At 40.9% G+C, this 17,383-nt stretch overlaps 1 protein-coding gene across 1 annotated transcript; it reads left to right on the top strand.

The window, feature by feature from the left end:
* The first annotated feature begins 14,287 nt into the window (after window positions 1-14,287).
* On the top strand, window positions 14,288-16,684 carry LOC102296202 (homeobox protein MSH-C). The gene is made up of 2 exons (XM_005931286.2): window positions 14,288-14,812; window positions 15,422-16,684. Exons 1-2 carry the CDS (start codon window positions 14,392-14,394, stop codon window positions 15,832-15,834), a joined length of 834 nt encoding a protein of 277 aa, XP_005931348.1. The 5' UTR covers window positions 14,288-14,391; the 3' UTR covers window positions 15,835-16,684.
* The last annotated feature ends 699 nt before the right edge of the window (window positions 16,685-17,383 follow it).

Genomic DNA, 17,383 nt, shown 5'->3' with positions numbered 1-17,383 from the left:
ACAAAATCTGCCGTTCTTAACATACAATCTTTAAGCGAGCGAGCTGCATCATATATGACCCCAGTCATATATTTATATGCGCCATTGTGACATTTTTAGTCATAAAAATGTTTCCTACTATTAATTTGTCAAGCTACTTCTTCAAAAAGGACTTGGCCCATTGGTGCACCAACAATAATGGAAAGTTATATAGGGTTATTTATTACCCCAGAAATATGTGTGGACTTTTATTAAAATGAGGCTTTTATTATTATTATTTATTTATTTTTTTTGCAGTTTCACACTTCTAATCACTACATTTTAAAACTTGCAGTATGGCTAACATGATAAATATTGTACATACTGCTGATGTTTGATGAAAATTTTAAAAAAGTTTATTTGATTTGAAGATAGAATATCTTTCATAGATAAAGGGACAACATAAGTATAATATACACAGTTTATGGTGACATTATTTATATGCTGTATCTCACTGCACTACAGGTGATTGTTTTCTTACTCACCACTTTATCACCATTGTCCTCCTTAGCTAACAGAAGAGAGCAGCATTGTATGCGGTTCATTTTCAAGGCTCTACCTCAAAGACTGCCTGCTTATCTCTTCTCTTTTACTCGATTTAAACACAGTCAGTCAGTGCGCCCCAGGGTGGCTGTGGCTACAATGTAGCTTGCCATCACCAGTGTGTGAATGTGTGTGTGTGAATGGGTGGATGACTGGTTGTGTAAAGCGCTTTGGGGTCCTTAGGGACTAGTAAAGCGCTATACAAATACAGGCCATTTACCATTTACTTACAACATAAGTTCGTAGGACTTTTTAACAATACCTGTTAAAGGAATAGTAATTATATAGAGCTTTTATCCTCTAACTGAGCATTCTTTTTACTACAAACCTCATTCACCCTCTTAATCACAGAGACATTCACTCAAGGATGTTTTTCTGTATCTAAACACTTTTTTAACGTTCACTCACACACTCAGACTCTGATGGATGCACTGGGGGCAACTCGGGATTCAGTATTTTGCCAAGGATGCTTTGGCATGCAGACTAGAATTGCCGGGGTGTCGATTCGTCAACCGTGCGTTGGGTTGACGACTCGCTCTACTTCATAGTTTCCTCTTAAATCCAATACTTAGTTTCTTAAAATTGGAACAAAATACAAAAACTACTACTAGTAACTACTATCTGCAATTACTCTTGTACATAATTTTCTTAATTTATGAACCTACATAATGTGTCCTTATGTGTCTATCCGAATGTTTGTTTACACAGGTCTCTATTGAAAAAGATTTGGTTTTTATTGGTTAAATAAAGGATTCAATAAAAATAATATAGTTATTTGAAAAATAGCATGCATATCATAAGCATAAACATCCCAGTCATTTATTTTGATCACTAACATAGCTTTGTCACGCGAGGGTTAATAAAGGAACAAGGCAATGGTTTCCCTCATTACACTTAAAGGTCTCCTACAGTGGTTTACTCATACATGGTTTACGACTGAAGTAAACACATACGAAAGATGCAAAAGGGGCCAGTTTCATGAGCAAATCTGAGAGATCATGTCTTTCAAGACCTACAGCAGTCCTTAGATGAAATGTATTTTTTTTGTTTATTTTTTTTATACACAGTTTCTTAAATAAGGCTTGTTTTGTACTTAGATGTTTATAGAAAAAAGAAAACAACAGACAGATTTAAATTTTGCAGTGCTGTGAGCCTAACCAGCTAAATTTTATTATCTTCTGCTGCACAAAGGTGACAGAAGAAAGCTCAACACGACAAAACTTGGACAATCTCGACAGTTTCATACGGCACCACAAGAGGTAAGTAAAAAAAACAACAAAAACCAGGCTCATATGCACACTGTCATTTTGGTGAACCAACCAAAGTGAGTTTTCCCAAGATTTTTCTGAGGTGAGATACAATAACACTTACTTATGCTGGCTTGGCTCTGTCGCGTCTGTCAATCAAAGAGTGACAGACTCGACATGAAAAGGTCCTGTGCATACATCAAAACATCCAAGTCAAGGAAAAGTGGGGACCCGTTGTAAAATAGCCAATAACACATGTTTCAAATTGGCCATTGGTTATAGATTGGTTTACAAGGCTGGCTGGTTATCGGCCCAGTGGCGTTTCCCTGTGTTGATAAAGCACCAGGGAGTTGTGGGTCAATTAGTTTGCCAAAGCAGAAATTCCTGCAGAAAGCCAATTAAAGTTGTTGGCCTGTAGTCATGAAGCACACTCTTCCTGTTGACGACTCATGCAGTTATTCTGAGCCCCTGGCAGCCAGTGTAAAACTTTACACTAAGTCCAGTACCATTAAGACAGCGCTTCAGGAGATCTCTATAGTTAGCTGAAATTACTTTGATAAAGTTAAAGCATGTGTGTTTGTGAGAGACTTCCATACAATGCAAATCAGTGATTGAGTTGCTTTATTTTGTTCCTTTAAGTCACTGGAAGGGTATACATAAAGATAAACACAGCATATAAAGAAATAAACAAAATCAAATAGGGTTACAAGAAGTTCAGCTGTTCAAAGGAGCATTTCGTAGACAGATGATTGGAGTGGAGGCCAAAGTGCTGCAAAGGATGACAGGAGATGATTGCAGGGAATCAGTTTTCCACTCTGCTCAGTCTGTCTTTGTCACAATCTCCTCTGAGAGCAAACCTATCTTCTGCAACGAGGAGGACAAACTTTTTAATCTTCTTCCCTTTGCTTCTGAGTGAAAAAAGTGCTCTCTGTCACAAGCTTTTAATATGAAGTCTTTTGTTCGCATACAGGCTGTTGTTTTGGTGACGTGACGCAAGCGGAGCGTAACAGTAAACACTGGTTTGTTGTCAGTGGAGGTTTGGAGATCACTAAAGCCTCCACTGATGGAGCATCTCTGTGAAGGGCAGGAAGGTCATCAGCTGAGTCATGAGCTGAATGAAACTGAGAGAGGATATTACTAAGTAGTGCCGAGCTCTTGTTCTGTAATTCTTCTTTTATTACTAACAAAAGCATTAAAAAAAAAACCCACACCTGTATAGCTGCTTTTGTTTACTGTGAGGTCCACATTAAATCAGCACAATCATCAATTTTGCAGAAAGTGTAAAACTTCAAAGGTGAATCGTATAATTGGATCAGATTTAGTCACGCACCTATGAGGGGGATGTCAGTCTGTGTGTCTGTCAGGGGCCCAACACAAAAGAGAGTTGGGTCCTAGGATTTCTATCATCCCTGTAGCTACATACATAACCAATTTATGATTACTTATAAAAAGTCTATAGACATCAGCTGATCCACGCAGACAGGCACAAGAAGTGGCAACCCGGGAGAATACCCCTTTAAAACCCAATTATCCCGTGGAGCCGGTGTCGTTTCAAAGGCCAACAGGAGAAGATTCTGGCCCCCGATAAAGGACACATGTGTTCCATCACACTTAATTGAAGCAGGGTTTCCTGAAAAAGAAACAACCCCGGAGCAATATGACAAAACAAACAGATTTAAGGACATAACAACTGTATTTGTAATAGGAACGTTTTTCATGGTGCATGGAAATTGCTGTTGTGGGGGATATTTCTTTTTCAGAAAGACATTTTCTCATAGTCTAGCACAGCATGTTGAATGTGTGCGAGAGCATTTCTTTTCTTTTCTTTTTTTTTTGTTTCACTGGACATCATTGTGTCTTGGAGAGCACACCATGACGATAGGTTTCCAAACCTTCCAAAATTTGATTACAGGTCTGCAAAAACCTCAAACAATGCCGTGGCAAGCATGTCACTTACGGTCACAAGCCAAAGTCCTTCTCTGTTTTATTTTTCCTTCTCTTTGCCTTCTTTTCATCCTTATGATCTGAAGTTAAGAATAAAGACACAAGTCATGTGTTTTAACAGGAAACACGCACAACAAATTTACGGTAAAGAAAAAAAAACTGCATTGGGGGAAAAAAAACCTTGGATTCTGATTTATGTGTAGTGTACACTGGAAACGCAGAATATGGTGGCTTTCATTTTGGAATGAAAACGTTAAAGTAGCATTAGCACGTCTTGATTTGGAAATTTTAATCATTTTTTCATCTTAAAAGTTCAGACTCTTCAAAGTCTGTTGCTCCCAGTGTATTCACATCATCTCTAGGATGTACTTTGCATTTACAATTTCTCATTTACAGGAATAATATTTCCTCTCTGGCACTGGGCCTCATTTTTGGAATCTGTCCCTTTACGTTTAAATCATGTGAACATTAAAGTCTTTCCTTGACTTACAAGACATGACATCTCTGGAAACATACAACCTAGGTCAAAGATGGAGCTCATTAAAAGATTGCACACGACCACAAATTCACTGAGAGAAAAAGGGACGAAGAAAAAAAAATGTTTAGTTAAGTCAGACTTCAGTCATTGGGGGGTGGGGTGGGGGGGGCTGCTGTAACTGGCTGCTGGAGATGAGAGACAAAGACAGTTTTGTGCAGACCGCTCATTGAGGCTCTCCTGTCTTACTCAGTTTATCACAGAAAAATTGCGTTTGTTATCGACAATGGCTTTTAACAAGCAGCACAAGCAATAAGGGGATATGACTATGAGGAGATAAAACCTCACAATAATGCACACTGTACTTTCCTCCCTCTGATGTTAAATTGAGACCACATTTTTAAAAAGGTCACATATAATTAAAAGCTGGTGGAGCTATTTGATCATAAACTGTTTTTCCCCTGTTCTCATTTTTTAATCAGCAAATCATTCTTTTCCCCTCATGGCTCAGGTATTTGTACTCAACCTTCAATTACTATTAAACAAACTCATCTAAACCACTCATAATACACGCAATTCAGCAAATGAGCAGCACCTACTGAGTACAAAGAAATCTCAAATTGAGTTGCTCAGTCTTCAGAGCATCTATAGCCAACACTCAGCCGGGCATAATTACAGCTAACTATTTGTCTCATTAACTGCAGTTTGTATCCCATTAAACCGAGCCAGGGAGACACTTAATGACCCCACAGACAAGCAAATTACAGAGTTATTATTGCAAACTTTAATTAGTCTTTACTAGCTGCCTTCAGATTTAGATTTTGTTATTTTTAAGTCTTACTTTTCCAAAGAAATCCATTAGACAGAGGTATAGCTTCACGAGACAATTTTACACATCCCATAACTGCTCAATAATCTCGTTCACTTCATTTGGAGAGCTTTTTAGACCTCTGCTGAATTGCCCAACATCATGATGCAATTTGGGGTTTTTAATCGCCGTTTTAGCAGTTACAGCCTGGCTGTCCGATTTCCTGCAACAAAAGTGTGTAGTGCCATTAGTGCGAGTAATTCCACACAGCAGGCTTCCAGTTGTGGATGTGATCGGACCTGAAGAAAACAACATGCTTCACAATGGAAAACCTGAGCTAATGTCTTCGATCGTCCCAACTTTATTGTGTTTTTTCTGGGGCAATTACACTTTTTAGACATTACAAGGGAGAAGTACCCACAGATGGGATATAATCCCTTGGCTCTGTTATTCAGTATGTTTATGCGAACTTGCTCTGTTTTCAGGTGTGTTTAGTGTTACACCATGTCATACTGAATACCGTGTCCCTTAAGATTTTCTAAATGGGGCTGGTAGAGCGCTGGAAAGTTATTGCAAGGTCAGTGGTGAGTCATGGACCTGATGGCAGGCCACTGGGGAGTGTGGTGTAGTGCTGGGATGGTTTGCTACTGTGTCATTGTTACATTAAGAGATGTCAGGGTCAGACTTTTTAAGTACTTCCACAAAGAATCCCCTTTTCTCTCTGGGCCGGCCAGCACAAGTCATCTTGTGGGCAACCACGCACCTATAGTTAAGTGTATTTTTACATATACCAAGTGCCATATGTCTGACGACATGGAGGCCAACCTCTCCGTTGCGGCCCACTCCAAATTTCAGTCCAGTGCAGAAGTCAAACAAGCAAAGCCACACAGCGGGTCAGATATTGAAAATTGTGCACTTATAGAGGGAAAAGCAAAACAGAGAGACTCCTTGTACTGTTTAAAACTTTGTCTTATATAAACGCAGCCAGAGCTGGGGTGATATCTGATAAAATAGATCAAAATTACATTATTGGCTTTTATAGCCCACTGAAAACATAGCCCAAAGGTATGCTATTTGGCAGAGAGCAGCTCGTAATATGTCTAAGAATTGTTACCATCTGGCTTGACTGCAGGGAATGCTTCTCTCTTAAAAACCTCAAAGTCAAAATGATACAAGTAAAATGCAGCATTCATAACCAGGTTGGCTTTTTATGGATGCCTGTCTACATTGATTTGGCTCCACACTGTCTTGAAGATAACTTGTGCTATTTAGAAGTAATCATTTTTCTTTCTAAAAGTAGGCCTCGTCACATCGCTATAACGGTACAGAGTCCAGATAGAGTGTAAGATTTGAAACGTGCAATTCCTGCGTTAAAGAGGGATTGTTCTTTGTGAAATTTGTTATTTTTGTGCTAAAAAGTGATTGCCAGTAATCCTTTTAGTTACAGCCTGCATGGATGATAAGGAAGAAAACAGAGCACCTTCATCAGCTTTGGGTTTGTCTTCATCGGTGAAACCTCGTGAAAAACACAAACGTGGAGTACTGTATGCCTCCGCCTGGGCAGGAAATGTTGTCCTCTGACATTTTAACCCTTTTTTTCTGAACTACACCCTTCTAATTGCACTCCTGTACACAGTTTCAGTCCTCCCATTACCTTATTATGAGATTACAATGTCAATGTGGTCAGACCTGTGACAATTACAGTAAGTGGTGGAGTAATTTTGAGCGTTAAATGTGGTCTTTGTACTGCGTTGCCGCATATTCCCGCGGCCCATCGTGGGTTGAAAGGAGGCGAGTCAAATACATTCCCATGTCTACAATGAGGTGAGCAGGTACACAGATGGATGCATGTGTATGAGCACAGGGTCATATAGGTTATTGATTTATATTAGAAAATGCACATGCACTCGCAAGCTTCTGCGGACTAGGAATGTGTGTGTGTGTGTGTGTGTGTGTGTGTGTGTGTGTGTGTGTGTGTGTGTGTGTGTGTGTGTGTGTGTGCGCACGCGCGTGCGTGTGCGTGAGGCCAGTGGCATATGAAACATGAATCCCTGTTTAGCAGTGTGAGCCATGGGGGAGACTGAAGGGGGAGGCTGTTTTCTCAATGCCTCCTTGACCTGTCACTAGTGATGATGTGTGTATGTATATGCATGTGCATGTGTGTGTGAGTGTGTGAGAATCCAGCAGACATCTACAGGGGACAGCCACCCCTTCCACCACCCCCATCTCCTCCCCCGCTGCTGATATCCTCTCATGCCGCCACCACCACCACCACCACCCCTCCCTCCCCACCTCTCTGCCTCCTCTCCTCCCCTCTCCTGGCGCCCTGGTATGAGAGAGAAAGCTGTTGTTAATAAAAAGTTTTCAAAGAATGGGATGAAAAGGGAGGTGAAATTGAGCGGCCCAGGCCGTATTATTTCTTCTCCGTATGGGAGCTGGCCTCTCGCGGTCTCTTCGACGCTCTCGGACCAGGAGGGGGTCGCCAGTTCGGTGACCATTACTGCCCCGGGGCCAAAGCAAATGATTTGCCTCTTTGAGGCTTCAAAGGGGAGCAATTACACTTAAGTAACCAAATGAATAGATAGCCCAGCTTGGCAGCAGTTTGGAGGAAACAGTGGAGCCCTTTGAGGGAAGAGGCACCACACCTTAGGAGTAATATGTAACAGCTCGCATCTCAGGGAGAAAAAAGAGAAGAAGAAAATAAACAAGTAAATATTCTGCCACTGAAATCTGAAGAAAAAAGGTGCTGAAACCTGCCCAAACCAAAACAACAACATCATTTAGAGTGGTTCACCAGTCCAGCCGATAGCGCTTAAAGTAATTGTTGCCTTACAGAAATAGAGACCAACCACTGGCCACTTTGGCTAGCATATCACATAAACACATACTGTATGCAGCATCATAATGTGGCAAATTTGGGAGAAATTAGATACAAAATTGTTATTTTTCCTTCAAATATGCTGCGCTGCATTTCCATTCATTTGTTTTAGAGCATTGTTTATCTGAAGTAAGCCTCAGAAAAAGGTCCATTCTCTGTGCCACCGAAACAGTGTTTGTTTGCGTGATGCTTATGTTTGTTTTTTCTTGGATGTTGTAATTGCCATTTACACAAAATTTCAAAAAGTCCAAGTGTGCTTGGGAAGACGATGCTAAAACAAGATATAAATCACCCTGGCGTTACACAATGAGCAACATTAATTGCAATCTTGAGAACCATGAATTGCAGTTATGTGAGGGGCACACACATAAAGTCAGCCTCTCCCCACTGATAAAAGGCTTGAAAAAGGCCCTATTGAGTGAAGTGGAGACTGGGAGTTTGGTAGGGGAGCTCACCTGTGGAGAGGAGTCTATAGCTGCATAGAAGGCCCAACAGCTGCCAGGGTTGTAAGTCTAGGCACCTAGCAGAGCTGCAGAATGGGAAATGCAAGAAGCTCTTTCAATCCACTGCCACTTAGTAACAGAAGGCATGTGCCAAACTTGCAGAATGAGAATGAAAACTCCCCCTTCGGAGTTCACTAAATATCAGCAGCGACTTTCTTTTTATCCCCTCCCCTTCTCTCCCCCTCCTTTCTTTTTCTTTTCTCCTTCTACTTTAGTCTATTATAATTCCTCTATAAAAGAACAATGGTTGACTGAAAGACCCCAAACCACAGAGATATACCAACAATCGGCAGGGAGAAGGAAAAAGGGGGGACTCGGCTGAAGTGTGGAAGCCATCAATTACTGAGGGCCTAAAGTTAACATCCCAGCAGGATATGTGCATTAGAATGCAGCTACGGGCAGCAGATGCCTAGCGGAGCGGTCAAAAGAGCATCTCGAGCTCATAAGAGGACATATGCAATGTGGGAGACTCGCCTTCGCTGCCTTGCCTTGGAATCTACAAAAGAATAGAAAATTAAATTGAATGATGATTGTAGTAGTGGCTGAAAAGGAGCCATTGTGAAGAACTAAATGGAATTATAGGTTTAAATGTGACGAACAACTGACATCTCACATAATAGATGCCATTACACATGGCTGTGGTGCAGTCTCAATAAATCTCACAGATCGGTAGTGAGATTGTATGTGATTGCATTTGAGATTCACAACTGCGGGATTCAACAAGTGGCCCTGTGAGCTCCAGTTGGGTCAAAAATGCACCGTGATTCCTCCATATGCACTGCCCTAACAGGATTTTCCCCTCTCACCACATCTCTCTATTCTGACTACTCAGCAAGACTCAGCCCTCCAGGCTTCCTTGCACTGCTAATTTACACTAGCCTGCAGGCTACCTTCACAGCCAGGACAGTGCAATTGTATTTTCAGGCTCATTAAGCAATAGCACAAAAAGGGGGAGCTCTTACCCCCCATCTACTTTCTCGACCATGGCCTGTTCAGTGGGTGAAAAGGGGGTGAACAGAGGTGATAAAAGGTGGGATAAAGAAATGAGCGGGGCAGTTAATTATAGTTGTGAGACTCTATTAGGTTTACTGATGTTTACTACATGAGTGTGTTTGGGAGTTAAGTGTAGGAGGATGAGAAGAAGAAGGAGAGCGTGCACAGTTGCTGCTCTCAGTCTTCTGAGAACCAATCCGGCTGCTGGGTAGCAGCCCTATTCAGGACCGAGGCATGCTTATTTATTTGAAAGAGACCCCGCTTTTTAAACTTCCCACCCTCTCCTTTGTTCAACTTCTCATGGGGAGGACTTTAAAATTGTAATCTCAGGATATTCAAACACACATATTTGTTCTGACCTTTGGTGCCTGCAATAACATTATTACTATGAAACAAGCCTTGCCAGCTTGGATCTACAGTGCATGAAACCGCTTTTGACTGCAAAATCTTTGACTTACAATTAGATTCAAAGCAAGATTAGCTAGTAAAGAGATGCTAGTGATGGACATTTTAAATAAAAATAATGAATGGGGGCATTTTTAAATCAGCTACATTTACATGAATTTCACATCAATTATGGGGGATGGTTCATTTGCTTGTAAAACATACACTGACAGGAGAAAAAAAATCTAAAGATTCTCACCTGGAAGCAATTGTCAAAAAGAAAATGTGACTGTGATTTAGCTTTGTGAGAAAAAAAAATTGTCATCCTTTTTGATATAAATTGTTTTGAACACTTACTGTTTTATTGCTGTGATTATGATTATTTTCCAGTTCAACGAAATGTTATACATACAAATTGTTCCTAATTTACTATAATTGGACCATATGAGTACTGTAAATGTACCTGCATTCAGCCATAAGGATTGAATAATCCTCTCAGTTACACTTTGTGGAAATAATTTGAAAGGAATTATTGATATTTTATCTTGCCCCGCTTAAATATCAGCCGAAACTTTTTTATTACGTAAAACAGAAAATATGATATCGACCAAATTGCTGTAATTTATACAATAGTTACTGGTTTTGGCCTCTCTGGGATTTGAAGCCAGCAGTAAAAGAGAAAATTGATGCTGCTGCCTTAGTTTTTTTCTTCTTCTTCTTCAGATATACTGCATCGCAGCTTTGGCTGCTAAGAGCGTATGAGATTGTGGTGACATTCTTCGGTTTGTGAATGAGACCGCAGAGTAGCCACACAAAGTTCCTCGTCCCCAGTGCTCAACCTAACTCGCCCACTTGCATTGTCTCTAGACTTTCCTCAAGAATGTGGATTTCTATGGCCGATGGAAAGCCAGACGAAATTGCCAATTGCATTGTCACCTCTTGAGGTTTTTCTCCTTAACAATCTCTATTGGCAAGAGAGCTCAGGAGGAACCCTCTCAAAGAACACAACTGTTTTTGAAGACGCTCAAACGAGTGGTGAGCAGTGCTAGAGATGTTGCTTAAAAATCTAGCCTGTATCAGCTCATGAGCAAGCATTAATTTAAAAGCTGAGTTCAAAATGCAAAATCCCATACCCACTGATGTATGAAATAAACCCTGCTGTTATTTGGTTTGAGTCAAAAAGAGCAGCTATAACACCGCAGGGCACTCCGTCCCCTGATTGCTTTTTTACAGTCCAAAAAAGAAGCCATGATGGAGGCAATTTGCTTCCTTTCCTTTAGCACGGCAAGAATATTTCTCTCATTACCCGACATTCAAACACAGGGCACTCTGATGCCACAAGAGGAAGTGGCTTTGGCAGAAAATGTCAAACTAGCGTTTAAGTGCAGGATTGAAGCCAGTCTGATGTGGACTGGATCAACTTGTTAAGTCAAATTAAAGGTCAAAGATATTTTCCGCAGCACGGAGCAACACAAATAACTGCTTTTTAAACTGCTGTTAAACAAAGAGCTGCTGGTTGCCGTATGTGAGGAAGCTGAACGGATTAAAGTGTTTGCAGAGGTAGAAATTTTTAAATAATAAATAGTTACCTCTTGGTTTCATGGAGAAATGATGACTACATCATTACGAAGAATGTTCCGTTTGATTACATGAAGAGGGTAGCTTTGTTAAACTTCGGCTCAGTATTCCGGTTTTCTTCAGCTAATTTCAGACAAGAAAAGCCAGAGAAAGCAAGATTGGCGTGTTGGGATGTTGCTGAGAGTAACATGCTCCCATGTCTCCATCTGCTCCACACGCTGTCATGTCAGCAAAGTGTCCATCTCGCTGAGGCCTGTAGCTACAGGTCTTTGTGCCACTGTTGACACATCTCACAAGGATTGGGTTCCACGGCTCACTCACTCCTCATAAATGATCTGTTTGTTAGAAGGCCTCGCTACAGTGGGGAATAGACATATTATTGATGGAAGACAGATATCAACTCAACAGGAATAACACAGAATATGCATCCATAGGTTTTTGCACACTTCAGTGAGTCTGTATATGTAAAAAAAATGTTGAAAGAAAGGAAAAAGAAAACTGGTTTATTTGGCTCTATGATTAAAAAAAAGAAAGTTTGACATGAGAGTGACCTTAAAGGTCTACAGCCCTAAACTGTTTTCTCACATAGTTCATTGTGCCACCACCACTTTATGAACTGGATAAATGGTTTCACCTACACATGAGATTGTTGGAAACGCCCCCCCCTGCACATACATGTGAAAAAGTATTCATTTCTGGTGCCAGTTGAGGGGAAAGTGCTTCCCATTGCGCTTGCATCGACCTTGAAGAACAGATCTGCTTTCAAACTCACTAACACCTTCTGACACTGTTCACTCGCCTGCATGCTGTTACAGAAATGTCTTTTGAGGTAGGGGAGAGGGGGCCCAAAGCTAAATACACTGCACCAAACACCAGGGGAGGAGAGGTAAGTGTACTTCTCATGTAGATTTATCTTTGGATGTACCTGTATCAGATGGATCAGCCTGTGCACTGCACGGCCCAACTCTCATCCCCTTCTTGCACGACAGTATGGCGATGAGCAAGAGGGAAGGGGTACACATTTAAACACAAACCAGCTGGGTGACAAGGGGCCAGGGTGTGTGAGGAGACAGAGGACTAGTTTTGTCAGATAGGAAATGAAGGAGCAGACTCAACATCAGGATTTACTCAAGTTGAATGATTAAGCAGGAGTTGTGCCTCTTACCTGACGAGAGGTAAATTCTTACACCTGAGGGCGTTCAGGGGGTCAGCCATCAGTGATCTCAATCAAGATTTTTGTCAGTCAAATAATGGTTCTCTGTTACATTTTTAAGGAAATGTCTGCTAATCATGTGCATTGTATTTAAAGTCAGATGCTGAATCCTATGTGAGGTTCAGCTGTGATACATGGTTATGCACAGGGCAGGTCAAGTCAGTTTACATACCACTGTCATCCAGTTAAGCAACTAGCCTTGGAGGGGGGCTATTAAAGTAATTTGGGGGAGTAAAAGAGGATGGGGAAGTGGAGGGCTTAAGTTCTTGGACTGACCACTAGCTCAGTCCATCTTCACACTAATCCTCCTCTTGTGTATTTGATAGCATTGCTGACTGTGTGAGTTCTCAGTGGGGTCTTGTGTTGGCTTGGAGGCTGCAGTGTGCTGCTGACATGTTTAATGTGATATCAGCTTGGACATGTCAGCGGAGAAGAATTTAGATGTTAATCTTTGTTAAATTTAAAGGGATTTATACTGTAGTTATTGTTGTGAGCGACAAATCAAACCATGAGGTGTCGCGCCATAGGTATTTCCATATTTATTCAGCTTCTACCTCACTACACATTTACTGTGCTTTTTTATTCTATTTATTTATTCTATTTTATCCTATTTAAAGCACCCCACTCAAAAAAGGATTTAAGACAAGACAGTTATAAACTCAGTGATAAACAGAAATGAACTTTATCAACTACAATGGTAAAAACTTCCAAGCTAAGAATACTCTTTCAGTATCATGGGTATGTTTCTCATTTTATGAACATTTTCACATTAATAATAGTTTCAAAAGGTTTCTTTCTTTTTTAATTTATTTTTTGCTGTAGATTTTTTTTTTCGCATAACAAAATATGTCCAGATGACTGGAAAAATGAACCCAGACGTGAAACAGTTAACTGTCAGCGCCTGTTTCCACCCAGCTCCATGCACTGGACTATGAAATATTCGGAGGACAATTGGTTAAGTGGAGTTAACCGTTGCCTTTTCTCCCCGAGGTATCTTCCTTTTTGATCCTGCCGAGTCTGGCGCCTTGCAAAACACAACTTGTCTGGCTTATTAAATAGTATGACCTGGAGAAAGAAAACGCCTGTTGCTTCTCAACCGAGGCTATTGTTAAGGAGAAGAGCTCCTGACAGGCCTTAAATTGCTGCAATGCTGTGTGACCAACACTCATACCTAATCAATTTCTATCCTGGCTTCGCACTCTTTCTGATTGGAATTTCTGTTAAGCTGCTTCGCTTTCTATAATATACACTTACGCGCAGGTTATTCATTGACAAATGGATTTGCTTTTATTATATTTAATTTGGGGCACAAAATATATTTTAATCTCTTTGATAAAAGTACGACTTTGATATCGACACGTAACTCATTAGCCCCTGCTCAGCTTTACAGTAAGAGAGTAATTAAACTAATACTACCGATGGAAGTGCTCTGCTAAAGGATGTAAATGGTCAAGAGAGTCCTCCCCACTGGTTAATTGCACTAAAATTGGTCTAAGCTACTTTGTGAGAGCCATCAATAGTCCCGCACCGCATGGGGTCTGTATGATTAACGTCTCCTTCCTTTCAAAGCCTTCTTGATGTTCTCTTGGAAGGCTACAGGCCAATCAAAACCACACTCTGAGACGTCACGAGGCCAACTTGACGAGATGATTGGTGGAAGCAGGGAGGGGGACAGCCCCTGTCCTTTTATAGACGACCCCGTCCAGCGCGTAAAAAGCTACTGGGCACCGCTGACAGCGCAAAGACTCACATTGGACACCGTACCCCTCAGCCACGTAATTCCTCTAAACGGGCCGCACGGAGGTGCATGGCCCCATCCCCTTGTATCATGATGAATCCTGTGCAGGGGTCGCCGTCCCAAGACGCCAAACAGCTTCATCAAAAAGAGGAGACGGATACGGAGAGCGAGGAACTGCAACCCAAAGACATGACAACCGAGAAAGGATACAAACTCCAGCGGAGCAGCCTCCCGTTTAGCGTCGAGTCATTGATTTCCAAGAAGACCACCTGTCGGACTTCTTACTCGTCCTCAGATTTAGCTCTGGTCCTTCCGAAGCCCGTGGCTGGGCAAGGCGAACATCTCTCTCCAAGGACTTTTTACGCGGAGAGGAAGATATCGGCTGAGAGCTCGCAGGGTGTTTCCAGTAGCTCCAGCGAAGACAGTCCACAGTTTTGTGAGAAAGATCAGAGCACTTGGTTCCAGACGTCCTCCTTTTCTACACCTCCCCGTAAGTCCGTCCCTCCGCAGTTATCAGAAACAAAAATAAACTGCATTTATCCACCTCTCTATAGGAGCTGCATAACAAGTTTAACTGCGAGACGCCTTTTTGTTTTCTACACACGCATGATGCGTAAATACTATTTTTATTTGGTCATTTATTAGGTAAATAAATGCATAACAATGGAAATATGTTTTGCATCTGAGCTCAAGAAACACTCGCTTCTCTGCTGCACCGACCCTTTACCATTTGATGCCATATATGTCTTGTTATCTATAAAATAAAGACATAAATAAATAAATAAATAAATAAATAAATAAATAAATAAATAAATAAATAAAACAACTTTTAAACATTTAAAAAGTCATAAATGAAAGCAGAAAATCTGAGTATGTGCTCAAGCCTTTGATTCCACAAAGATGTGACAGTGTGTGATGCAGGTTATTTTGTCAACATCAGTGTATTTATCAGTGTGTGTGTGTGTGTAAGCTGCGTTATGCTGGTGTTTGTATCCAGTGGCGAGGGCTCTTATGTTCACCTGCTGTGACAATCCCGCTTCAGTTAAACTCCGATTTAATCTAACCTCAGCTATTTCTCTTTGCAATTTCTTTGTGACAGGAAGCTCAAGTCCAACTCAGTGTACTTTAAGGAAGCATAAAAACAACAGGAAACCTCGCACGCCCTTTACTACCTCCCAGCTCCTGGCGCTGGAGCGCAAGTTTCGCCAGAAGCAGTACCTCTCCATCGCAGAGCGAGCCGAGTTCTCCAACTCTCTCAACCTGACGGAGACTCAGGTCAAAATCTGGTTTCAGAACAGGAGGGCCAAAGCCAAGAGACTTCAGGAGGCCGAGCTGGAAAAGTTTAAGTTAGCCTCCAAGCCCGTCCTGCCTGCATTCGCGCTGCCTTTCCCCCTCGGAGCGCACATGAGTTCTCCATCCTGGGGCCCTTCAAACGCCTTCCCGAGACCCAGTCTGCCTGTGCCAGGACTGTTCAGTGGACCCGTCACTTATGGGATGTACTATTTGTCTTAATAATGTTCCTGTGTGTGTGCGTGTGTGCTCTTGGCCACAGCACAATTAAAAAGTTTTGGAGTTTAGACTATTTTCCCCCCAAACTCCAAAACCGAAGACAAATACGACAAGTGGCGAATACCGGTGTATAAACGTGTGCGTAATCGTTCCGAGTGCGGTCACTTGCTCTCATTTTGTGTCCACTTCTGAGAATCGTGGATTCTTGGCCTTAATTTTCTTAAGCAAAACTCCATAAGCAGATGTCATCTACTCACACAGTAGATGACATGCCTTAAATATTTCATCCCAGCCTGTCCTCCGTGCTCTCCAGTAGCAACTGGGCAATTAAATGTGTCCGGATCTAAAGGCAATAATCCTCTAAAGCTGGGGGACATTAATAAAAGCAACAGAAAAGTACTTAATTGGTGTCAGTGCCTTAGGACCCCGAAGTGTACTCTCTTTATCATCACTTGAATTCCTCATTCAAGATATGAATATTTTTTCTGTTATCGGGTAGCGTTGTCCATTTTTGCTGTGTTAATATCTGTATTATTGTCACGATTTCTATCATTCTTTTTAAAGAACGGAGACAGAATTATATTTTAGGAAAAAAATACATGTATTAGTTTTTTTTAACCTTCACAACGTGGCCTTTATGGGAGTGATATTAGATTTACTTTGATGAATTTTGCTGTAAATGTAAATAAAATTTGTAGTGTTCTTAAACGTCCTGCAGTCTCGCTTAAAGGGCAGGAGAAGTGGTATTTATTGAATATCTTTGTATCTGTACTGTGTACATACATGAGTCTATCAAAATGTGCAGTAACTTGTAAAAACTGATTTTAGTAAATAAACATTATCCAAGAATTGATAAGTGCTTGACTCACGTTTTTTTTCTGTTAATATCGCCATTGACCTCTGGAGCCTCCGTGTGTTCTGCGGGTTTTTACTGTGCAGTGCAGCGGAAAAGCTTTGTTAGTTAAATGTTTTTGAAATTTTATTTAGATATTTTATTATGTATATAAATATGTATATTTATAAGTGTGCAAAACGTTTACCTGACAACCTCATCGCATTCACACGCATTTAATTATCTGATTTGGGAATGACCACATAGCTGTTTGATTTTCAGTGCAGATCCGCTTACTTTTACCACATTGTGCACCTTTCGTAATTTATAAATAAAAAGCATAGCGTATTGTTTTGTTTTCCTTATTTACATTTTAAAGCGAAAACAGTTTGGTCTGTAAATCCTAAAAAGATTACTTAAATCTCAGTTTGTCGCGATGATACAGTTTATTGGAGATAGTACACTTTTATTTTACTTTTAAATATAAAAAACACATTTTTCCCACGACCGACGCAAAGGATGTGGATTTTTAAGGATAAAGGAAACCTTTTATCTTTGCTGCGCATATCAAGTAACCAAGTGACATTCATCTGTCTAACCTACAGGTTGCACCAATTGCGCCACGTTTCTGGGAAAATCTCACATTTTTAATGATGGCTTTGGTTTTGGAATTGATGCATTTTATTGTTTCCATTTATTGCCTGGTTACACTTGTGGGAC

Source organism: Haplochromis burtoni, unplaced genomic scaffold (genome assembly GCF_018398535.1).
Source record: "Haplochromis burtoni strain Fernald_Lab_line unplaced genomic scaffold, NCSU_Asbu1 Contig_140, whole genome shotgun sequence".
Lineage (NCBI taxonomy): Eukaryota > Metazoa > Chordata > Actinopteri > Cichliformes > Cichlidae > Haplochromis > Haplochromis burtoni.
This window is presented reverse-complemented; position numbering and strand designations above follow the sequence as displayed.

Excerpts from the sequence above, each read along its gene's own strand:
- LOC102296202 (XM_005931286.2), top strand. The coding sequence starts at position 14,392 with ATGGCCCCATCCCCTTGTATCATGATGAATCCTGTGCAGGGGTCGCCG. Across the intron at positions 14,813-15,421 it reads CTCCTTTTCTACACCTCCCC|GAAGCTCAAGTCCAACTCAG; the intron begins GTAAGTCCGTCC and ends TCTTTGTGACAG.